The sequence below is a fragment of the Lissotriton helveticus genome, chromosome 10 (genome assembly GCF_964261635.1).
Source record: "Lissotriton helveticus chromosome 10, aLisHel1.1, whole genome shotgun sequence".
NCBI classification, from domain to species: domain Eukaryota; kingdom Metazoa; phylum Chordata; class Amphibia; order Caudata; family Salamandridae; genus Lissotriton; species Lissotriton helveticus.
In genome coordinates, this window is record NC_136071.1 from 1,153,510,312 (window position 1) to 1,153,536,036 (window position 25,725).

The 25,725-nt window shown below is 47.4% G+C and overlaps 1 protein-coding gene across 5 annotated transcripts in view; it reads left to right on the forward strand.

Moving 5' to 3' along the window:
• The window catches only part of TOP2B (DNA topoisomerase II beta), a 607,938-nt gene that overhangs the window by 25,732 nt on the left and 556,481 nt on the right, over positions 1 to 25,725 (forward strand). For 2 of the 5 annotated variants that reach the window (XM_078663970.1, XM_078663971.1), the window contains exon 1: positions 13,470 to 13,579. The exons of the other annotated variants lie outside the window; for them this stretch is intronic. In XM_078663970.1, the coding sequence (XP_078520096.1) occupies positions 13,568 to 13,579 (12 nt within the window). In that variant the 5' untranslated portion in view covers positions 13,470 to 13,567. Of the gene's footprint in view, positions 1 to 13,469; positions 13,580 to 25,725 lie in introns of those variants that run through there. 5 annotated transcript variants of the gene reach the window in all.

The following is a 25,725-nucleotide window of genomic DNA, read 5'->3' on the forward strand; positions in this document are numbered from 1 at the left end:
TGAGGACATGAGGTGCAAGAGCAATGTTACCCAACAAGATGATAAACGTGAGCCTTCTTCTAATGTGACATTGATTCCGGTCAAAATTTAAAGTTACTATGAAGAGAATCATAATTCATTTAACACTGGCTTCATTGTTTGAGACTGGGTTCTAATCAAAAGATCAGTCAGTCAACAAAGGTGAATCCAAGTCTACTGCAGCAATACAAGTTGTCAAGGTGAGCAAATGGTCGTTATTAGCAGGGAAAGAATGGTGGGAAAGTGTACAGCTGGTAAAACTGACTCTGCAGCAAGCTGAAATTATTGGAAGGAAAATATAGACTCTGACATGTCCATGTTGGTTGCAGTTTAATAATGTATCTTCTGATCTATCCAGTAGTATCAGTCGCAGTCACACTGTCTTCATTATGCCAGAGCCAATTCTTGAATCCTTACAGGAAGGGAGAGTATTACAACACTGAAGTTTAAGCCAAAATATATAATCGTAGCGTCAAAGCACCTAGAAAATATGATGACTGTTCTGATTTTTGGTCTACTCTGTACAATTATTCATGTATTAATTTTCCTTGTTTTACCTTTGTTATGATTTTGTTTAGAAAGAGGGAGGTGATGTGGTGTATATTGCTTATGTTTGAAATGTTCTCTGCTTTATGACCTGTATTGCTTCCACGTTTGAGGATGGACTGTCTCTGTGATTCTCCTACCGTTGAGTCAGCTGTTGGGGTTTGTGACTGGCAGACCGTCCGCGTCATGGGTTGTTCTCTCGATAAAACTTTCTTTACTTACCTCCTCCTGTGTAAGTCCCATTATTGCAGAGGGGTAGAGCAATGCCTACATAATTGCAGAAAAAAGACTTAGTGAGTAGAATTTACATGGAGCTTAACATAATTGGCAACAGATAAGTGAGTGGTTATCCAGTATTAGGGGTGTCTTTCATAGATTCACATGCCTGAATCATTCCCCATCGTCGAGACGGGAGCCTCCGGTATATAGAAAAGTAATGTCCTATAGACATACATAAAGAAAAATAGGCCTAAGGGCCTCACCTTAGTAGCCTATCCTTGTCCTTATGCAAAAAGGACCAAACTCTTAGAGCCAGCCAATCCGCTATCACCTCCCTCTAGAACCTTCCCTGCTGGAGCCTCAGTCTCTCAGATTTTCTACCGCACGTTGTGCTAGGGAGTCTCCAGCCTGAGCTCTCCTCAGGATATCTTCAAACCTACTTTTTTCACTTTGGAAAAGGACTACTTTCTCAACTTCTTCATCAGGGATACTTCAGACTCTTCTCTGGCAGTAAGTGCTGTCTTTCCTTACCAATTTTAAGGAATGTCTAATTCCCAGAAGAAAGCCCTTTTCAGGGCCTGCTCTTCATGTGGGAAGAAAAGGCTCCATGTGGAGGACAAGCACGACCTGTGCCTATACTGCCTTTATCCGGACCACGTCCCCAAGGACTGTAAAATCTGTCGCTCTTTCCCTAATAAGACTTTGAGGGACAGAGAAGGTCGACTTCTTATTTGGCTGGACAGGCTTAAACAGAGGGATAATGTGGAGTCCTCAGAGGGCAGCTTCTCCATAGCCTCGGATGTCTCCCTCAAGAGGCCAAGGGGGGACCCCCCTGGCCCCTCAGACACTCCTCCTATGAAGATGTTAAAGAAATCTTCAGAGGCAAAATCTATGACCTCCTCAGTGTCTGACGCAGGCTCTCACGCCTTTAAGAAGCCTACGCACTCATCCACCAAGCCTACGCCATCTTCGACGCAAAAGAGAGCTGTGACGCCACTCGCCGTCTCCACGACGACGACGGTGTCGACGACGGCGTCTTCAGTCCTAGCATCGACGACGACCACTCCATCATCGTCGTCGGCAGGTAGGCCCATCCCATCTATCATACTGCCCAAACCGTCGTCGACCAAAACCACACCGACGACGAAATTGGGGCCGTCGACGACGACCCCGTCGACGAAGAGCTCATCGAGGTCCAAATCGGGGCCGTCGACAATGACACCGTCGACGAAGAACCCATCGTCGACGACACCGTCGACGAGAACCTCATCGGCGACGAGACCAGGGACGGCGACGACGAGAAGCCCGCCGTCGACGGAAGACTCGTCGCCGAGACCGTCGACGAAGAAGACGTCGACGAGGAATGAATCGTCGACGAGAAACGAATCGTCGACGAGCGCGTCGTCGACGAGGACGTCGTCGACGACCGCGTCGTCCACAAACATCGACGCCGACTAAAATCTCGTCGCTTGAGCCACCGACGACGGAGGACGTGCCGTCGACGACGAAACCGTCGACGGGAGAGTCGTCTACGACCAGGGACAACGCGTAACCATGGAAAAAGTCCAAGCTAGTGGAAAAGTCGTCATGGACGCTGCCACCGCTGACGCCACCACGTCAAATGCCAAAGCACGGATGAGGAACAGGAAGAATTTACCTACCAGGAACACTCTTTCCAGGCGCAGGTACGGACGGAAGTGACCCCAATGGTGTGCCTTCCTGCGGCCATCGTGGATGACCTTAAATATCTCATCCAGGACTATAAGCAGCGTTTCCCGGAGGCACAGGCTACTGAGGATAGGGGCCCAACGCCGGCTGCATCTGCTCCACCGGCAGCCCCACGTCAAACGAAACCACCTCCGCAGACCTCCCATGAGGCAGTCTCGCCGCAAGTAGTGGACTCCTCAGATGAGGAAGCTGAGGAGATGGAAGAAGGTGAAGTCCCTGAGGATCGCACGGATCAGGACTAAGACGACGAGTAAGTCGCGCCCTCCCCAGCTTCACCCCAACCACGCCAGTCGGACTCTCCGCCACTGGACATTGGCGGGTTCCATAAGTTAGTGGAACGGGCAGCGAAGCGTTTCCACATGGAAATGGAAACAACGGAAACTGAATGTTTCTTATATGATTTTAAAGAACAAACGAAGAAGACCACCAAATCAATTCCGATTATAGAATTTCTCTGGGACCAGGGAAAGAAACTGATGGCTACGCCGGCCTCCATACCGGCGGTAATCCCACGCCTGGACAAGAAATACAAAGCTACCACCAAGGCGGCAGTTTGTTTCAATGGACACCCGAAACCTGACTCAGTGGTGACCCAAGCAGCTCAGAAGAACTCCCGCAACCCTTCCTCTCCCTTGTCAGCACCACCGGACAAGGAGGGAAGAAAGTTGGATACCATCGGGAAACGGTTCACCACCACGTCAGCCATGACTATCAAAGTCGCCAACTCTATAGCCCTGTTGGGACGTTATAATCGCCAACTGTGGGAGGACATGGTCCCTTATTTGGCGGAGCTGCCGGATGCGATGCAGGAAGAGGTCAAGGCACTGCTCTCAGAAGGACAAGCCTCGGCAGCGGAAATCATAGACTGTGCCATTGATGGAGCCATGACAGGCTTTCGCCAATTAGCGGGGGCAGCAGTCCTGCGGCGCCAGGGCTGGCTTAAGGCTACTTCATTTCGACAAGAAGTTCAAACAAAAGTGCTAGACATGCCCTTCGATGGCCAACATCTTTTTGGAACCGCAATTGATGAAGCGCTCCAGAACATCAAAAAAGACACCGATACGGCGAGAGCACTGGGTACGCTGCAGGCGAGAAACCAGTCCTTTCGGGGCAACAGGTCCAGAGGTCAACCCTCCTACAGGGGGTCCTTCCAGAATAGATCCTCCTATTCATACCAAAATAAATCGCAGTACCCGCAGAAACAGCAGAGTCGCCAAACTTCGTATGGCAGATCGAACTTCCGTGGAAAGAACCAGAGGAGAGGCACTGGCGGACGCCAGTGACCGATTACTCCAGCCAGTCCCGCCACAATCTCCCTCATTCAAAATTGGAGGCAAGTTGACCCATTTCCTACACAATTGGCATCTCATAACCACAGACCGGTGGGTGCTACAACTAATAAGATTCGGCCATTCCCTGGAATTCACCACCATCCCACTCCCAACACCGCCACGCAAACGGCCACACAAACATCTGCGGCCCTTGCTCCTAGAAATATCTGCGATGTTACACAAGGGAGCGATCGAGATGGTCCCATCGTCTCAAAGAGGACAGGGATTCTATTCCCGCTTCTTTCTCATCCACAAGAAGGGGAAAAAGTGGAGGCCCATATTGGATCTCAGAGCCCTCAACTCTTTCCTGAAGAGTCAGTCGTTCAGGATGGTGACGATCCAAGAAATACTAGGCATCCTAGAAAGAGGAGATTTCATGACATCCCTAGATCTCCAGGATGCCTACTACCACATCCCAATACTCAAAGGGCACAGAAAATTCCTACGATTCGAGGTGGCAGGACGCCACTACCAATTCAAAGTGCTGCCGTTCGGCCTCAAATCCGCGCCGCAGATTTTCACGAAGTGCCTTTCCCCTGTGGCAGCCTTCCTACGTCAAATGGGTCACCAGGTCTTCCCTTATCTCGACGACTGGCTGGTGAAAGCTCCCTCAGCGGCAGGCGCGACCTCATCCTCCAACGCCTGCACCAATCTCTTTCTGCACCTGGGATTAACTCTCAATCTCGACAAATCCTGCGTGACCCCAACCAGAAACATCTCCTTCCTGGGGGCAACCTTGAACACGGAATGCGCAAAAGCATTTCCTTCAAAGGAAAGGAAACACAAGATCGTATCTCTGGCCACGGCTGTGGCTTCGAGATAGACCATAAGAGTTCGGACTTTCAAATCACTACTAGGCATGATGTCGTCCTGTATCCTCCTCATCCCGCACTGCCGCCTCAGGATGCGCCCATTGCAAGAAGCCCTAGCATACCAATGGACTCAAAGCACAGGCTCTTTCGACGACACAGTGCGAATCACACCACAGATTTCCAAAACCCTGCAATGGTGGATGAACCACAGGAATCTGTCGACAGGTCTACCCTTCCTCCTTCCAGCAGCGCCTTTGGTGATCACCACGGATGCCTCCCTGGAAGGTTGGGGAGCGGTCCTCCAGGACCTCCAAGTCAACGGCAAATGGACAGAGCAGGAGAAGACATTCCACATAAACCTTCTAGAACTGCGAGCTGTCTTCCTGGCACTGAAGGCCTTTTTACCACGTATCCAGAACTCCCAGGTGCTAGTCAGGACGGACAACACCACGACGATGCACTACCTGAACAAGCAGGGAGGGACGCGTTCGCTCACTCTATCACACGAATCGCAAGAAATCTGGAACTGGCTAGTGCTCCAAGGGATCGCGCTCAAAGCGGAATATGTCCCGGGCAAGGACAATACCATTGCAGACGCACTCAGCAGACGGACGTCTCTCACTCACGAATGGGAACTCAACCAAGGTACACTGGATCAGGTATTCTCAGAATGGGGAATCCCGCGGATCGACCTCTTTGCCACCAGGGAGAACGCCAAATGCCCACACTACGCAAGTTGGCGTCCCCAGCCACGGTCTCTCGGGAATGCCCTTTCCATCAGTTGGTTCAGCGTCTTTGCATACGCTTTTCCCCCCTTCCCGATGATTCCCAGAGTCCTCAGAAAGATGAAAGCGGAGCCTTGTACCCTGATCCTAGTTGCCCCGTTCTGGCCGAGGCAGCACTGGTTCTCGGACCTTCATCGCCTCTCCATCAGAACTCCGATTCGTCTGAAACAGCACCCGAACCTGCTGACTATGTCCAACGGACAGATCCAACACCCGAACCTACCATCGCTCAGATTATCAGCCTGGCTCCTGAGCACAGAGAATTCTGTCATCTAGCCATCCCACAAGAATGCAGGGAGGTCCTAGCAAAAGCGCGAGCGGACAGTACCAACAAAACGTACTCCCTCAAGTGGAAGCGGTTTTGCTTATGGTGCGTGGAACACAAGTTGTCACCTCTTCTAATTACCCCTGTGCAGATATTGCCATACCTTCTACACTTGGCAGAGTCAGGGTTGGCACATGCATCTATAAAGGTTCATTTGGCTTCGATTTCACGCTACACCAGATCCTCGATGGCCCCTTCGCTCTGGTCCAGCAGGCTTATTAAACAGTTCCTCAAAGGCTTGTATAGATCGTATCCAAGACCTCGAAGGATTCTGCCCACTTGGCATCTAAACTTGGTACTCACCCAGCTTATGAGCCATCCTTTTGAGCCCATTCATCGAGCACCCATCCAGTACATCTCATGGAAGGTAGCTCTTCTGCTCGCCCTAACGTCTGCCAGGAGGGTCAGCGAGTTACAAGCCCTGTCCATTCAGGAACCATTTATGCAATTTAAACAGGACAGAGTGGTGCTGAGGATGAATCCCAAATTCATACCAAAAGTACCTTCAGACTTTCACCTTAATGAACCGGTGGTTCTACGTTCCTTCTTTGCAAACCCTACCACTGCAGCAGAAAGGACGTTACACTCCTTAGACCTCAAAAGGTGTATAAAGTTCTACTTGGAGAAGACAAAAGACTTCAGGAAGTCGTCACAACTTTTCGTGGCCTACAGTAGACCAAGGCTTGGTCTTCCTCTCACGAAACAGAGTATCTCAAGGTGGATCTCTTCGGCAATAGCATTCTGCCATGAAAAGGCCGACCGGCCGTTGAATGCCACGGTGCATGCATACTCCACAAGAGCAATGTCCACATCAGCAGCGCTGTTCGCTGGAGTGCCGATTCTGGACATATGCAGAGCAGCGACGTGGAAGTCACCGCATACATTCGCCAGACACTATTGCCTGGATGTTGAACTTCTGCAGGACGCAGCAGTGGGTCAGGCGGTGCTTCGACATCTATTCCAGTGAGGTGAGCCTTCCTACATCCCTCCATCCTGGTATGCACCTCTCTTATATTTGGTTATGTTGACGTATGCTGATGCTACAGTCGCATGATTCTAAGTGTTTTATCTAACTGTTTATATGGCATCATTACATCAGACATGTGCATATTGTATTGCTAACTACTCTGATTCAGGCATGTGAATCTATGAAAGACACCCCTAATACTGGATAAGAAATGCGTTACTTACCTGTAACAGCAGTTATCCAGTATTGGTGTCTTTCATAGATTCACATGCAACCCTCCCGCCTCCCCTGGAAGGACTCACGTTCTCTCTACCTGCTTTACGCCTACCTAGCTTGGTGCGTACGAAAATCTGAGAGACTGAGGCTCCAGCAGGGAAGGTTCTAGAGGGAGGTGATAGCTGATTGGCTGGCTCTAAGAGTTTGGTCCTTTTTGCATAAGGACAAGGATAGGCTACTAAGGTGAGGCCCGTAGGCCTATTTTTCTTTATGTATGTCTATAGGACATTACTTTTCTATATACCGGAGGCTCCCGTCTCGACGACGGGGAATGATTCAGGCATGTGAATCTATGAAAGACACCAATACTGGATAACTGCTGTTACAGGTAAGTAACGCATTTCGTAGTTTTGACACGAGAAAAAAGGGAAATAAGTTGAGGTCAACAGATGCTTCTAGAGAATTTGTGGGGTGATTGTTGGGAAGGGTTTTTAGTTGGGCAGAGGTGGTCAAACCATGAATTTGTACTACTTCAACCTGTCTATAATCTGAAGATTTGAAGCCTAGAGGTGACACGCAGCTACTACAGGGACTAAGTTAGGGAATGTGTAAATGGTGTTCCTAACCTACAATGTAAGACGTCTGAGACCAAATTAAAAAGGATATTGTTTAACCACAGCAGTAGTTATGCGTCAGATGTTTGATATGTGCAAGAGACACACTTTGTGAGGGTACAGAACATCGCTTCCCTCGTGTATCATACAGGTATGATGTGAGGTTTACATGTAGAATGGAGCAATAACACGCCTTGCAAAAACATTATTACCGGCTGGTTGTGGCCAAGCGAGACCTGGCCCAAGCATGGAAAGCGGTGAGGGCCCCCCCCCTTTCTGCTTGGAAGGCGGGGCTGGATTATTTCATGGGTCTGGAGAGGCCGGTCTTTGAAGCGCGGGGCTGTCCTCACAAGCACTTCAAAATTTGGAAGCGTTGGGCTGACTATCGTGGTCTATCCCTGGACCCCCCAGCGGAGCGAGAGGAGGACATTTGATCACAGTGACACTGTTGGCCCGAAGCAGCATTGCCCTGGTGGCGCTGCACCTACTTGCTTTTCTTTATTGCTTTCTGTGCACGTGTGGTGGGGGGGGTCGGGGGGTGTCCGGGGTTGGGGGGGTGGAGTTGTGGGTTAGGGTGGGTCGCTGGGGTGTTTCTATGCTGAGCATATTTTCTGAGTCTACTCTAGCATTTGCTGCCTTTGTAATTGCTGTTTTGATACTGTCGTGGTGTTCTTCGGTTGTGGAGATGCCACATTCTCACTGCTCATTTGCTCAATAAAATTGGTTGTGAAAAAAAAAAACATTATTACCAATGGCAGCCAAAAGGGTGTGGAGAAATGTACAGACAAATTGTCACTATCTGGATTCCTCGGAACAAACTTAGTGTAACCATAATGTGTAAGAACCATATGGTCCACAAACTAGAACTTTCATGCAGAAGAAGGTTCAACTCGAAGTCCCGGCAGGTGCGTGTACCTATCATTGGTACAGTTGCACCAGGGCCCAATGCGGCCCATTGAACCTTAACAGCTGTATTTTACTGCCACAACAGAAGTGAAATGGGAAATTTTTCTTGCTGTCATCCTTGCTATGCGACCGAGTTCCAGCAGAGACAATGGTCATTGACAGATGTTTCTTTGCAGTGATGGACAAGAGACAGCAGATTACTCTATTTTGTATAGGATTGTAGAAGTGTTGGGTCTTAGGTGTGTTCATTTGATTTAGAGGTCTCTTAAAGCTGGATTTAGCTGTTCAGACTTGCCTGTTTTTTGTTTCACTTAAGGGTGCCCTCCCAGTTACTGAGTTCAATATTTTTTTCTGGGGCATTAAAAACTGCTTTCTAATATTAATAAAATTAGGGATTGTAAACTGCAAACTATGTGTCCATAATAGACACCTGTTTAATAAGGGAGCAGTTGAATATTTATGAATACGACTGAAGTCTTTTTTTATGGTTGAATGAGACATTGATGACCATGCAGGAAAGTTAATGGTAGGCTTGTATGCCAGGTATTAGTGGGAGAGTGATGGTTGATATTAAGCTGCGGTGTGGGAGTAGAGCGAAAACGAATGAAGGTGATTTTGAGAGATTATGAAAGAAGTTGGAAACCCAATTGATGGTAGAAACAAGCAACCAAATCTCAGACGCCACTGCGGAACCCTCTGGTTCCAAATGGATTTATTTGGGAATATTTATTAAAGCACTTGTATACAAAGTATTAGAACTATATCCAGATTAAGCACATAGACCCATGGGGTTTCATGCCAAATAGATCTATCAAGTATAGACTCAGAAGGCTACAACACGATGCGCCATGGGTGCATGCGTTGGGTCTGTAGAAGGTCTTGCATTAGATGCTGAAAAAGCCTTCAGTGCCTGAGTTGGGTGCATGACACCTTTCCCATAAAATGCAGCTTGTAGATGGATTCCTCAAATGGATTGAGAAACTGTAAATGGGACCCACTTAAACTGCTGGCTCTCGTTTTAGAGGCTTTGAGGACAAGCACTATTGATTTGCTATTCCCACTCAAGCCATGTTTGTAGTTCTTCCCAGCAGAATACATTTGGGTACAGAAACAGCATATTTCAATGACTGAGGATTGTATACTATTATACCACGGAGAACTGTAGTTTGGCTCTGGGCAGTGCACATGCCTGGTATATTTGGTAATTTACCAGGATTCTTAATCTCACGGGAAAAGTTGGTGGTTTTACCCGTGTTGTAGAGGGAAGAGACAGTCATAAAGGACTTTAATTTGCTTGTAGGATTTTAAGTAGGTAGGAGTCAAGGTGACGAGGAAAATGTTGTACACATAATGATTTAAAAAATTATGATTAGGGAAAGGAATGTCATTCTGGGCGACTTCCTCTTCCCATCGTGTAGAGGGTTGTATATTCAAATTTATATCGCGCTCTAAACATAGACCACTTCAAAACACAGTACATAATACTAAAGGATTACTTCAGGGAGCTTCTGAAACTTTTATGAGAAAGGGAAAATGAGAGAGTAGCATTACATAAAATTTACAGGACATTGGTTTAGTACAGCAGTCGGGCACGGGGAGAAATAAATGAATGCGGTCACTCCTTGAACGTGTATGGACAGAAAATAGCCAAACCTGTCTCTGGCACTTGAAGTGGCACATAGGACCATGGAGAGCAAGTTTAAGACAATTGGAGTGAAAAGACATTCCAAAGTTCAGTCCATCTCTTAGTGGGAAACTGGATGGCAAAAGGGATGGGTTTAATGGAGGTGATAACATGGGCATGTTCAAGTTAGGAGACGTGATAGACAAAGATCGGATTTAATCTTTTGAGGAACTCCAAAAAAGTATGACTTGGGCCAAGAACCATTTTATAAATGTCTTCTATCGAGGTAGGTACCTATGACCTATCTTTCAAGTAGCCAGGAAATACCAAAGTGCAGCCTGATGGACTAGGCTTTTGCAAGTAGAACTAGGAAAATGACACCCACAGAGACCCACCCCTCCAAAAATAAATAGTGAAGTAATTTAGCACACCTATATTACTTTTTGTTTGTTCAAATTTTGCCTGGTAAAACCTGGTGAGTTTTGCATGTGGAAAAAGGGTAAAAACTGAAGAACTCTGGTTTCTCTGTGATTACTATGTTACACAACTTGACATAAGTAGCCTTCCCATGCACGATTAAGAAAGGTGGCAACACCAGTGCATAGTGTCTAAGAATGTCCGACCACAATGAAATGCCTCCTGATGAACAATTACTTCTCCATCATTATGCCTGGGGTGATCCTGATTAGTCCAAGGATGCCCACAATAAACCAGGAGTTGGACCCCGTTAACTTGGCCATGGTTCACCATTGTCTGGGCACAGTCACCATTATGCAATGATGCTTGTCTTATGGGACCATTGTCCCAGAGAAGAACTTGATTGAGAGAGGGGGCATCAGGTGTCCTCTTGATCTCATTGTAAAATGTTGCTCCTTTTGAGGGGGACAACACCAGGAACAGATGCAAACCCACTCAGACTGGGGTGCATGAATGTCCACCTGTGAACACACCCTAGCTCATGCAACAAGTGGGACACGTGCCACTGCTCATGCTCGGCTCCCTGCTTTTGGACATTTCCTACAGCATGCAGGGACTCCACTCCAGCCTTCTCGATTGCCACAATGTGCTGGACTTGTAAATTCTGGAAGTCAAGGGAGCGATTGGTGGTTACTTCTGTGATGGATGGCGATGCTTGTTTTGAGGTTGGTTTTGGTTTGTTTGTGATGGGGAGGCTCTTGATGTGGGTATAGTTTCACGTTCACTTGGCAATGCAGAGACAGGTTTTAGTTTGGTAAGTAATGATGTTGCAGTATTGTGAATAAAGGTTTCAGCCAACGGTGGGGAACATGGTTAGTCGTTTTTGTATGAGTGTATGAGTGTATGAGTGTGGGGGGGTATTGGTCTTATTCCCTGCATGGAATGGAAAAAGAGTATATGGTCATTTATGGGTCTGTAACTGGTAAAGAGGCTGGTTGGAGTTTTGTGGGTGATGGGGAAATAGTTTTTATTTTTCTTGGTAATGGTGGGGCTAGATTTTGTTTTTGATTAGGGACTGAAAACTTTTTCTTTTAATTCATGTAGTCCTTAGGTGAGAGCATCACTTAGTTTGATTAGTCTAGGTGAGCTGGTTTTAGTGTGTGTGAGACATGGAGTGGATGTCCATCCTCTTGATAATGGAGAGTGGTTTTGATTTAGTCAGGTTTTGGGGTGGTTGCGCATTCTCCTGGTAAGAGATTGGTTTTGATTTAAACCGGTTTCGGGGTGGTTGTGAATTCTCTCTAATAGAGATTGATTTCGATTTAGACTAGGTTGGAAGTGGTTGTGGATCCACTATTAGTGGAGAGAGGGGTTTTGATTTAGACTGCTTTTGAGATGTTTTTGAATTCTCTTGGTAACAGAGATTGGTTCTGATTGGGGCTGGTTATGGGGTGTTGTGGATTCTCTTGGTAACTGCAATATTGGTTCTGATTCGAACTGGTTTAGGGTGGGTGTGGATTTTCTTGGTAACGGCGAGATTTGTTATGATTCGGACTGGTTATAGAGGGTGCTTGTGGAGTCTCTTGGTAATGCCGAGATTGGTTCTAATTCGGACTGGTTTAGAGGTGGTTGTGGATTGTTCTTCTTTGGACTGCGTTAGGGGTGGGTGTGGATTTGCTTGGTAATGACGAGATTGGTTCTGATTCGGACTGGTTTAGGGGTGGTTGTGGATTGTTCTTCTTCGGACTGGATTAGGGGTGGCTGTGGATTGTTCTGACTGGTTTAGCGGTGGCTGTGGATTGTTCTTCTTTGGACTGGTTTAGCGGTGGCTGTGGATTGTTCTTCTGACTGGTTTTGGGGGTGGCTGTGGATTGTTGTTTGGACTGGTTTAGGGGTGGTTGTGGATTGTTGTTGTTTGGACTGGTTTAGGGGTGGTTGTGGATTGTTCTTCTTTGGACTGGTTTAGCGGTGGCTGTGGATTGTTCTTTGGACTGGTTTAGCGGTGGCTGTGGATTGTTGTTCTTTGGACTGGTTTAGCGGTGGCTGTGGATTGTTGTTCTTTGGACTGGTTTTGGGGGTGGCTGTGGATTGTTGTTCTTTGGACTGGTTTTGGGGGTGGCTGTGGATTGTTGTTCTTTGGACTGGTTTTGGGGGTGGCTGTGGATTGTTGTTCTTTGGACTGGTTTTGGGGGTGGCTGTGGATTGTTGTTCTTTGGACTGGTTTAGGGTGGTTGTGGATTGTTCTTCTTTGGACTGGTTTAGCGGTGGCTGGGGATTGTTCTTCTTTGGACTGGTTTAGCGGTGGCTGGGGATTGTTCTTCTTTGGACTGGTTTAGCGGTGGCTGGGGATTGTTCTTCTTTGGACTGGTTTAGCGGTGGCTGGGGATTGTTCTTCTTTGGACTGGTTTAGCGGTGGCTGGGGATTGTTCTTCTTTGGACTGGTTTAGCGGTGGCTGGGGATTGTTCTTCTTTGGACTGGTTTAGCGGTGGCTGGGGATTGTTCTTCTTTGGACTGGTTTAGCGGTGGCTGGGGATTGTTCTTCTTTGGACTGGTTTAGCGGTGGCTGGGGATTGTTCTTCTTTGGACTGGTTTAGCGGTGGCTGGGGATTGTTCTTCTTTGGACTGGTTTAGCGGTGGCTGGGGATTGTTCTTCTTTGGACTGGTAACTGGTTTAGGAGTGGCTGGGGATTCTCTTGGTAACAGATTGGTTTTGCTTTCTGTGGGCTTCGAGAGGCCGCTGGCGGTTATGTCCGGGTGTTTGGACCGGTTGCTGCGCCTTAGATGGCGCTGCTGGCAGAGGCGGCGGAGTTCCCGCCCCCACAGTTGGTGCGGACACCAGCGGGGCTCTCCCCGCTGAGCCGTCCGGGGATCCCGGGCCGCAGTGTGTGTGCAGCAGCATTCCCTGTCGCCGCCTCCTGAATGCCTGTAATGAGATGCAGCAGGCGGCAGTGTGGGCGGAAGAGCTCCCCCTTCCCTGATCCCTCCCCGATCCCTCCTCCTCTCCCCGGATCAGGCCGTGAGCTGCCGATCGCAGACAGGCTGCGGCGCACACTCGATCATGATGCCCCCGGTGAGTCTCCGTGCACGGCTGCCGCACACTCGGCCCTTTGTCCCCCAGCACTGCCCCGCGCCTCGGCGGCCCCGGCCTCGGCGCCCCCGCGGGCCTGCGCAGCCGCTCATCGGCTGCGGAATGAATGGCCGGGCTGCAGCAGGCCAGGGCCTAGCTCTGCCGGCTCAGACAATGGGGCCTGTGCTGGCTCAGGGGGTCGAGCTGGGAACCGGGGCCCGAGGGCTCCGCTGCCGGGGCCTGACCTCGCCTCCGCCGAGCCGGGCCTGTCCCTCGCCCCTAGCCGACTGCCGCACGTCCGGGTGCGATGCTTCCAGATTCATGCTTTCTTTTCTAATCTCTAATTCAGTCGAGATCTAGCAGATTTTACATTTGGTCTTGAAGAGGGGGGAGGGGGGGGGGGCTCTTTCATTGTTTTAACACTGGAATGCGATAAAATACACCTCGAGTAGACTTTATGCCATTGTTGTGCACTGTATGACTACACTACACTACACTTCTTGGGTCACACCGAGTACCCCTTTATAATTTACCTACTCGTGTTTTTGCACCCATTCCAACCTCCTCCGTGGATGGATTTATGTCGGGGGTTTAAGGCCCAAAGAAACCAGCCCGGCAGTCTTAAAATTACCTTGTAGTGTTAAACATTTGTAAAGTGTTGTGAACATGATTTGTACACATTCCTTGTGCACGCAGTCTTGTGTGCTGCCATGCTACTAGCTTTGCTGTCTGTGGTGGGGGCCGGCGTTTGTTTCCATGTAGCATGATTTTGCGTTCCTTTGCATGGGATATGTTTCTGCTGAGCAGCGGGGAATGCTGGGAAGCTTGGGACATCAGTTTAAATCAAGGCGCCCGGCGGTTAGCTTCTCTGGTAGTGTTTTCTCGTTCTTTAAAAAGGTGCTTTCAGTTTCCAAGTTTTATTCAAAGAAATCTTGTAGCAAGTACCGCTTAATAAGTACATTAAGTTAAAGACTAAGGCCCTCATTGTGAGGGGGTGGGGGCGTTCAATAAATTAAGTAATACGTTATTAAAGACGTAGGCCCTCTTTGTGGGGAGGGGTCAATACATTAAGTCACGTTAAGTTAAAGACTCAGGCCCTCATTGTGAGCATCCGGCTCATTGTATTATGCATGGTAGCTACTGTTCTTACCCATCACATTTGTGTTTTGGGATAAATATAGGTGAAACCTGCGCATATTTTATGTAGGGGTGGCTGGGTAATTATGGAGCGTGCAGATTTTTATGTGGACCCGCGTGTTCCCCCCCATACCTCGTAATCAAGTGAATGTTTATCGCACCTGATACATTTCAACTCAGCAGATTCTAATTTTATCTGGTGCGATAAATATTGCACCTTTTTTTAGTAATGAGAAGTTTAGTCTTTGGTTATAGCTTAGATCGAACTACCCTTATTTTGAGCAAAGCCACAACCACTCTTGCTACTACACTTATCGTAAGCCTCACGTTCTAAAGCACCCCAACTGAGCGAAGTGGCTATCGTGGAACTTAAGGCAATATTGTTTCCATTAAGTGTCCTTTTGGCTGGAGTATTTTTTATTGGCAACAGTGTATCTTCGAGCTGGATCTTTTGGGCGGTTGTCTGGATAAACATTCTTTTAGACCAAGGTTCTCCAACCTTTTTTGTAATAAGAGCTACTTATGTTCAGTGAAATTCCTCCCCAGCTAATATTACTAGAGATGTATTCTTGCCTTACGTGGTTACTATTGAAATAGTGGCCACCAAATGTACAATTACCAGTAGTGATTACTTCAGTGCATCAGGCTTGGTTGTCAGAAGTAATGTAAAAAGTCTTTGTCAATGTGCAATGCAACTACATTGGTAATACATAATCGCCACATCTGCAATGCCCCCCGCAGCAAGCTAATATTAGTAGTAAGTCTCCCCAAAACCATTTGATTTATATCGCTCAAATACTAGCTTTAAATATATTTTGGAAATCCAACTATCTTCCCCCCAAAGATCAACCTAGGAGTCCTGAAAATACACGTTTTTGTCTCAAATACAGAGTTTTTCAATATTGGCGTATAAAGTTGTAGAAAGAATGTTTTAAACTGAATGCCTTTTGAGATCACCGGCATATTCGCAAGTGTTAGATGTTTTTGGTCTTCTAAAATGTGCATTGTCTTTTATTATTTTCTGTGTGCGAAGATTTTTACCTAAATATTTTTCAATGGTGAATTTTTTTAGGTCTCGCCTGGCGTGAGCAGCGCATGCGCTGCTCTCGCCATGCGAGGTCTTCTTGGAATCAATACGGTTCCAGAAGTCTTGTCGCTGCTCTGCCTGCAATTTTGATTTGTGCGCATTGATTTGTCATGGATTATGCAAAACAGTGTAATGATTGCACCGGAGGCATTCATTACACTGAGTGTTGCCACCCTGTCCGCTTTTGGCCCCGCCCACCGGGATTGTATTGTTTACTTTCGGCGGGAGACAATCTTCTCCACTAAGCACTTTTTTGTGCGCGCTTTCACGTTTACAATGTGGCCACACGAAGCACCCGATCATTAGCAGCCTCATGTTTCCCACCGTTTTTTTTAATCGCGCAATGGCGACAGCTATTCATTGGAGGCGCTCGGGGAGGGAGTACACGTTCTGAAAGAATCACTAATGTGTCTTTTGGGAGGGAATGGTGGTTAACTGAACACTCCGTGCCCCTTCGCTCCCAGCGTACCCCTGGCTGCTGCTGACCTCTTCTCCCCCGTGCCGGACTCACGCCTGTGCAGATGCCTCTCTGTGAGGCCCTTGTGTGAGGCTGGGGGCACGCTGGTTTACCAACTGAGTGTGCATAGCCCTGCAAGGTGATAGTGCGTTCCTTCGCCCAGTCCTGCTGCTGACAAACACCCACTATGCACAGAGCTAGTGTCACATGTGTATTAATATGGAGTCTGCAGTGCCCTGGCAGACGCGCTGTGTGGTCTTGGGCCACAGCTGTACTGCTAACAGTGCCTTCTTGCTGAGGGGTTACGTGCAGCTCAGTGGCCTGGCGCAATGTTGCTATCAAATGTGTTTAGTGCCCCTTAATTCACACTAATTAGTACAATTTCGTCAGTAATTACCAGAATTAACGATGGCGCAACAGGCCGCACGTTTATTGCAGATGGAGAACATGGACGCCACATGGAATGGAAGTGCTTGCAGCATGCTCCGGGATCACCTCTTAGCCAGCAGCTTTTGTCACTTTAATCCGCATGCACTAATATTTGGGGAGTCACAATTCATTCAATGCGAGGCGTGTTTTCGTGTGGGGACGCAGACCCACGTCCCCATATCAGCATGGCCTGCATGTATAATTACTTCGGTATATGACGGAGGCCTTAGCCCCCTTTCTGTACACACCACAGGTTTTGATCTACCCAAGTTACAGGGGTTGTGTGGTAAAACTGAACAATCTGAGCCCTGCATGGGTCAGCTGGGCTTAAAGGCGCTCTCTCGTTGTTATTTTTCTGTCCCAGGGTTTGGGGGTGGAGTGGTATATTAACAGTGCCTCCATCCTCTTTAAATAGATTCAGGTGCTGCTGAAGTGGCTTTTACCTGCCACCCCTTCAAGCTCTTCGCCGCGCAGGGCAGTGCCCCGTCTGTGTAACAAAGACAGGGCCCAGCCCTGGCAGTGTCTGCCCCCAGGTGCACTGCCTGTCTGCACACACCGACCAAGGAAAAGCATGCAGGCCAGGCCCATTACCCTGCCTGAGAACAGCAGCGCAGAGAGCAGCCCCACAACTCGGGGCTCCTTTACAACCCTGTCCCAATAACACACCACTGCCTCTGCGCACACCACTCCAATTGCGGCATGCGCAGCCATTCCCTGCCCGGGACCACCGGGCTAGAACAAGGCTTGTGACACCCACTACTTTAGAACTGTCCAAAAATGGCCTCACTGCCCCTTCATATACATTGCGCGAGCCAGAGAAAGCATGCCCGAGGACCAGGCTACCTTAGTGAACTTCCCCTTCCGCAGTCTCCATCAACGAAGAGCGCCCGGATACGTCAATGTAACACCCCACCCCACCACACACACTGTCTGCCCCGGAGTTTGCGACCCCGGGACAGCTGCCATGTTTGATGTTTGAAGGCTGCTTTTCACTCCAGTTGTGTGAGACCGCCCCTTGTCAGCAGAAGGCGTTTCTTTTATATTAAGACTTTTTATTGTTTAATGGAGCGCAAGTTGAAAAAGTCATCAAACTTATAAAGAAGATTTGTAAAACGCTGTACTTGCCTCGGAACACCTCGGAGTGGGGGGCAACCCACGGGGAGATATAGTTATTTGTGCAGAATCCCTGGATGTTTGAGTCTACTGTAGACTAAACTTGGTTCCCCTGCTCCAAAGGTCGCCGGCTTAGCCGCTAAGTCATACTTTCTCCCCAAACCATGTTTCCTAGTGACAGATTCCTCTTTACAGAGGGCAGCTTCTTTTATTTGTGCTTTCTCTGTGTGTGTCGATAGCAAGCGTTTAGGGTTTATCTCAAGATTCTACCCACATTTTGTTTTTCTTACACCTATGATACAGTGCTGGGATTATTGGGGGATTCGTTACTTTGTTTTAAAACACCTGCATTGTTTACATTGTATAACTATATTACAAATAGGCAATTTAAAGGGTCCTCCAATGGAAAGTAAAAGAAACATTTTAACAAGTCGAGAATTGCTTTCAATCTCCTACAATAGACATTCTAGAATGTTCCTTTGTAAATTATTTCATTTTGGGATTGTGGCATGGTTCAGATGATGGCCCTTTAGTAATTTAATTTAAAAAAAATACACGCATATTTGCATTATGTATTGTTAAATAATGCCATCGCTATTGTTTTTAAATGAAAGGCGTTTGTATTTACGTTCTCTTTCTCTAAAATATGTAGCTAGCACTTAAACTCCTGTGATAGAATTACAGGAGGGACTGGCATTTCTAAATGGTGCAGTTGTGATTGAAAACACATCTTTACTCCGTGGGATCAGCCAGTCAAAATCACCGGGAATTTAACTACATCTTATTTAACTTCCTGTTTTTATTGCAATTTTCTATAAATGTTTCAAAGACAAATAATTGAAGGTTAATGTAGTCATCTGAGCCTACAGATTTTGGAAAATTCAGGAAGCCTTTTCACTTCCTCCTTGGGCATGTGGGATCATGGCGTGTCATTTCCCTGGAAGTGTATTTGTTTGGTCTTTGATCACTTTGAAAACGTTTTGGGTGATTCTTGGAGGCATCCAGAAGTTATTTCATGGAGAAGGCGATTGTCTTGCTTTTTTTGTGAAAACGCATGTTAGCCAAAGGCCACCTTTCAGGGTTGCCTGCCCCTCTTCTCTACCCCCGAGAAGCCCTCCTGCCTCAGCTCCCCGGTTTGAAAAAGGAGCTAAAAGTGAAGTTATCTCCGCCTGTGAGTTTCAGACTTTCCTGTCCCGTCCCTGCCCGAGCCCTCCTTGCCAGAGTAGTGCACACTTCGAGCAAAATGCCCTTAGTAACATGCTCCGAGGCACATCTTTGCTTTTTTGAGAAAAAGGGACTGTTTACAAAAGTTTAATTTCCAGCTGCATTCACAGCTGTATCCGTTTACTCCAATGGTCTAATCTAATGAGTCTGTAAAAAGATGTAGCTGTATCCAGCTGGGTTTCCGTTTATTGCGGACACTTGCAGCCAGGTCACAACTAGCAAACAAGCATGTGCAATGCAATAGGTGTCACATTACTAAAAGTGTGAGCTATTGAGGTTGCATTATTATTTGCAACACCAATAGCTCAACATTCAGTAATGCGAGACCTATTGCATTGCAAATGCTTGTTTTTTAGGTCTCATCCATACCGGTCTGTTGTCTAGAGACCTATTGTGTACAGTAACAATACTGTAAGTTGGCTTTGTGTCAACCTGTTGCTAATCATTGACCAGTTTTCTTAGCTATCTGATTATCTTACTACCAGCGGCGGTTTCTGGTTAAGGGCGTCGGGGCTCCGCCCCCTTTATTTTCATCCCCCCAGCGTCGGGCATTGCTAAAGTAAAAATACTCTTTAAGGGAAGACTGTAATAAAAAAAAATTACACACGTTTGTTGGGGGCAAGGCAGTTGATGTGCTGACACACTGCCAGCCAGTCCGATGCATTCCTAAACTTTCTGTCTCTCGGCGAGCCCTGGAGACTGAGTCTAATGTATTTGCCGGGCGGCTGAGCTCACATCCCTGGGGTCTGTGAGGTCATCAGCTCGGCAAAGACTAGACTCGAGCTCCAGTCTCCACCCCCTGATGACGTGTGGGTGAAGTTTGGCACGGGCGCTCAGGTTGAAGCCCTGAAGCACCGGGAATGCACGTCAGTCAGGGAGATGAGATGATGGTTACCCCACCCTTTCCAGATTCGTCACAGGGGGTGGTACCTGCCCTATGACGAGTTGAGAAGGGGTGGGGTTAGGGGTAGAGGCTTCAAGCAGGCGGGAAGCGCAAATGTCGATTGTGCGCAGTTTGCCGTAATTACTTCTGAAAAGACACTTTGCAGCCTCGAGGAGGTGCCGGTTTCCTGTGCTGCTAACTGCGGGACTTTATTGAGGCTGCAATTTGATCTCCAGCGCTTCAACTTGGGACTCGAAGACAGGTCTGAATGGATTATTTCGGGCCTGTAGTCAGAGAGGAGACAGAAGCCGTGCTGACAGGACAACTCCCCTGGAACATATCAGGGTCACTCACACTGGCATTCTATAACAAGCCCTCAGGAAGGTAAGCGCCATGGGAAAGTTTGGCAGTGAATACATTTGATTTAATGTGAAATAGAAGTATTTTTCTGTTTTTGTTCACGTCGTAATTGTATTTCAGAACACCTTTGTTGAAATGTTTTAAGGGAATGGCATGCTACTGGGACACAACATCTGTAATGATGGAATGTTCGCTCGTAGTTTTGCAGGATTTGTATAATGTGTATAAGTTTAAAAAGGAAGATATGCTTTTTACAACAGAGGGAATGAAATGCTGCCTAAATGGTCTCTATTTAAAAAAAAACTGCATGCTTCACTGCCAAATGTAATGGTATTAATTTACCCTCATCCGGACGATGGAAATTGAAGTACTTCATGCTGGTATTCGTGCCATGCATTGAATGCTGTTGGCAAAATCTGAAACTCGCGCATCAATTTTGTTTTTGCTAATACATATTTCCTCTATTCTGTACAGCTATTTTCAATTTATCATATAATTATATTTTGTTTGCACAGTAATTTGTGACCGCTGGGTCGGTGACTGGTTAATACTAGGGTATTTGTGCAGGCAAAGGGCCTGTGCTCTGCAGCTGCCCTCACAGTCCAGCTGCTTCTGGAACCTGATGTTTGATAGACATAGATGAATACGAGGACAGGTCACAAACCTATGTCTTATTGCATTTTTCTGTAAAGATGACAGTACACTTTTTGGTGGTTGATTAATCAGTTTGACAGTACTTTCCATTTTTCACTGTCCTGTTTTGAGTCTGAGGCCTATTTAATTATTTTGTTTTTCAATCTATATCTTTTCAAGTATAGACAATTTGTATGAACAGTTTCCTGGTTGATTAACACTATAAAGTGGCACCAGATACTAAAGTCACATGCAAAGATTGTTTTATGTTTAATATTTTTCATTTATTACATGCAAATATCAGGAAAATGCGCTTTGAATGGTGTCAATACTTCTTACTGGTTGGGCTATGACCAGCGGCGGTGCGTCCATTGGGGGCGTTGGGGCGTTGCTCCACTAGCCATGTGGACGACCGTCATGCTGATGCTGCTCATACACGCTTATTTAATTTTTTTAATTATTTCTGAGAGCGCACTCTCTCGTGACTTGCCTGGAGAGAGCTCTGCCGGGACAAGCCCGACTGAACCGCGGACATCGCACTGTGGAAGGACTGTGGGGGCGGGGCTGCGGCAGTGAGTGACAGCGCAGCAGAATAGAGATTTAGCCAGCAGCTGCAGCAGTGAGTGTGCGCATGTCAAAGTAAGGCCTAGTAATTTTTAGTACTGACCCAAGCATGCACACTCGAAGTACTGCTTCTTTCCTCCCTAAATTGTAACTCGAACATTGGCAGGGACCCGGGCCCCCGGGTCTCATTATGGGCAGGAATAACGCCGCTCTTAGCCAATCCTGGCGCAGTAGCTCTGCTAATGCTGCGCCATCATTGGCTGGAGTCACCGCGCTGACTACAGATGGTGCCGCCGCGCGTGGAGTGGTGGTGGATGCTCATGCCGCACTGCATGGCCAATCACACCATGGCGTATGCAAAGCCATGCAGTGGATTGGCCATTTCCTCTAGTGATGTTGGTACGTCACTGCGCCAGGCGCGCTAGTGCCTGTTGTGCCACGAGTCACGAGAGAGTGTCCAGTCGTCGTGTCCCTCACCTCGTGCTTTGCTCGCCGCTGTTTGTACTCACTAAGACAACAACAGTACAGTCAATGTAAGCTTTTTACACTGTGTATGACAGGGCTGCATTTAGGAGGCTTGGGTAAGAGCATTACCTCCCTGTGATTGGTCTCTCCCTGTTCGATATGATAGTGACATCTCACAATCGGTGTTTCAGCATAAGCGGGACCAGGCAACAAACAGAGAAAAAAGACGTTCTATAACTTATAGTCTTTCACCTTCAAATGCTCGTTTAACTGATAACTGACAGCACTCTCTTCATAGGTCACACGGTAATCATTCCCAGGGCACCAGAGGGTGGTTGGTTCTCGCTCTGCTGTCCCGTGAGAGGAGCTCGTGGCCCCTTCCATATCCATTCTCGCAGCGACCTAGGACCGTGATCGGACCATCTGAGGTGGTGATTCTGACATGCGTTCACTTCACACGGACGACACATACACGCACTCAAGCGGACATACCATATGACAAACAGAGTTTGAAAGCACCCAGTGCACACAATGGCAGGAACATCTGAACAAATAAGCTCCCTTGCATAGTCACCAACTCCACATTTAAGCTGTTTAGAACTCAGTAAACATCGTGAATGGAATTGCCAAACACCCTGGCATCGAAGAGGTTAAAGTGCTTGCAGCGTCCCTGTTTGTGGCGGAGTTGGACTTGGCGTGTGGACAGCAGTGTGCATTACATGTATGATTGTCATCAATGTCTATTGGCACAATATCAACCAGAAGCTGTGCGTGGTTGATTAGAGTAATGAAGTAACCCACTCACTACTGGTGTCATGGCTGTCACCAAGTGTAAACAGCAATGTGTGCGCATGTCTTCCGTCATTGGTTTATGAAAGGTGCCCAGCGTGGTCTGACCAATAGAAAGTGCTGCTACTGACAGCACTTTGAGTGAAGTGCCGGACTGCAGTGAAGAGATGTTGCACTGCAATTAGAAGTACTGATGGTGTCGGAGATGCTTCGATGCACATGAATCAATAGTTGTATCCTTTGTGACCAGAACAGAACGCAAAATCATGCCTAAAACCAATGAAAAAATACATAAATGTTTCTTTACATGGCTGCTTACAGTCCACATGCATCAGTGTGCAAAGTTCCTATTGGCACAACCCCGGCCTGCAAAGCCCGGCGCAGTGGAGGAAGAATTAACTCAGCCTCCCCAGGCAGTAACTCCTAGGCTGCGCACCGACTGTTTGCCGGACACTGCAGCTCAACTCCCATGATGCCAGGCCAGGGTGGCCCCCTCATTCCCTGCACCCAATATGTTACCGGAAGGGTCCGCGCCTCACGGCCCCCCCATGTCAGTCACCCCTGCCATGCCCTTAACTATAAACCCCTCGCGCCGACCCGGCGCAGTTCTACATATCGCCAACCCCCCCGCACCCCTCTACACCTGGGCAGGCCCAACTCTTGGTGCCAGGGGATAGCCTTGCCCAAACCCAGCAGGTGATGAGCGGACGCTGGGAGCGAGACTGGCTCTGCCGTCGTCAGCTCCGGCAGAGTCTGGCACTTGGAAAGAAACCCTACTCAGTGGTTATTAGTGCATTTTCTGGGAAGGTGTGGCAGTTGATCTTGTTGTCATGTATCATAGCACTAGTGTGGCCTTATCATAGATGTGCATTCAGGAGCTGACCGAGTGTTGAATTTTAACATGTTTGGACAAGGTGAATTAAGTGTGCAGTGGCATCCTTTCTGTTGTACTTAGTGTGAGGTTACATTACGATAAGACATTGGAAGATGCAGTTGCTGTCTTACAGGTAGCATGTGTCAGCACTGAGAGTGTGCAAGTTTAATTTCTATTGACTGAATAGTGTATCAAACAGCATTTCTTCACTAAGAGATGCGATTTACGAATAATAAAAATATACTCACTGATAGTTAGGGGCCACTACTAGGTGTCTTTGAGCCGAGCGAAGGAACAGAAAAGGATCACAGGAATACTGTTTCCTTTCGAGATGTTTACTTATGTTTCTTTATTTTCCCAGTAACAGCTTTTTTCAGACACAAAGAAAGAGACAGGAGAGGGGGAGTCAAAGTTAGGGAGGGGCGGATAAAGATGGGGAAAGACTGAGAGAGGAAAAGATAAAGACTTTAACAGCCAGTGTGACACCAAGACAGACACTGAAAGAAAGAGGAAGACATAAGACAGGGACTCTGAGACAGCCAAACTGAGGCAGAGAATACAAAGGCACTCATAGCCTGGGTGAATCCCAGACAGGAACAGAGAGAGCAGTAGGACATGCAAAGAGAGGAAGAGAGAAAGTGGAATGGCAGATAGGGAGAGAGGCAGAGAAAGGGAGAGACAGAATAAATACAAAGATGCGGAGAGACATAATTCGGGATTAAATTGGGAAAGACACAGTTTGACAGAGAGGAAGATTTAGTGACAGCAAGAAAAAAGAAAAAGCAGGAGAAAAGAAGGCGAGAAAGCCAGAGAACAGGAGAAATGAATGGGGAGTGTGAAAGTCAGAAGAAAAGATGGAGAGAAAGAAGAGAAATATAAGATGAGGAGAGAATAGGGAAAGAGAGAGAGACAGCACAAGACAAACAGACAGCTGAAAAAAGGGAGAGAAAGAAACTTGAAGAAAAAAACAGAGGACGATGAAGCGACAGGGAGGGAGAGGCAGGGAGGCTTCAAACAATGAGGGGAAAAGTGACATAAGGAGCGAAAAAGGAAACTAAACACATTTCAGATTTGTAGAATGTGTGCCTTTCGACATATGCCTTAATATTTGTTGCAGATGACAGTGAAGTTTTTTGATGCTTTGTCTCTGTAGTACTTGCTAGATTTGTTGGCCTTGTCAGAACTTATTTGTTCCCTGAGTTGGTGTGTCTTAACCCTAGATTTTGAGGCACTCCTTTCCGAGCACTGCAGCACTGCCGCTCCAAGCCTTCCTCCAGGACTGGTATTGCGGCGAAAACCCACCTGTCCACATATATGGTTCTGGTCTGGCGGCCCCCTTCTGATCTATGGCCAACTGTGGACATCCACAAACAACTGCCCCTGCACACCCCAACTTACTGCACCCGCTGCCGCTGTTTCTTCTAGGCCTGCCTTTCCAGAACCAACACACAGTGCACTAATGGCTTATCTCTGGAGGCTCTATACAGCACTACTTGTAAGGCTGCGCCTCTTGTTTTTCACACCTTTACGTTGCACATTGTCCTTATTTTTACAGTATTGTTGTTGCTAACTGAGCACTGCTCAATCCCCCCACCTTTCCATTCCCCTTTGGGGAAGCCAGATGACGACAGAGGGCAGGTGGGAGGGCATGGGAGAGCAAACTGAAAACAGGGGGAAAGCAATCATGAGGTGTTGCCCAATAAGGAATGAAAAGATACATTTTACCCCAAACGTTTGGTCCTTGTTTTTTCAGTGGAAAAGCCATAATGTAGGATTCCAAGTGAAGGCAGGGTGAAGAAGCAGTCGTAAGCATGAAGGATGCCTTAGAAGAGCCCCAGTCACCAGCTAAGGGCTTCAGGCACCTCGGGCTTCCACTGGTTAATTGCTGACAAGAAGAGCCAAGGCTAGGCAGCATAGATCACAGCCCATATCAAGTTCCTAAAGGTGTTGTTGCACCAAGGATATTGTTAATGTTTTTCCTAGAGAGAGATCAGAGTTCTGTCTAATGGAAGTTTTGACTCATGGAAAGGTAGCACAGAAGGTTAATGTGCCTGCTGCAAAGAACATGTACTTGATGCATATCACAAAATGCACATTATGTAAATAGGTCAGTGAGTCACTGTTTTTGTCAGAG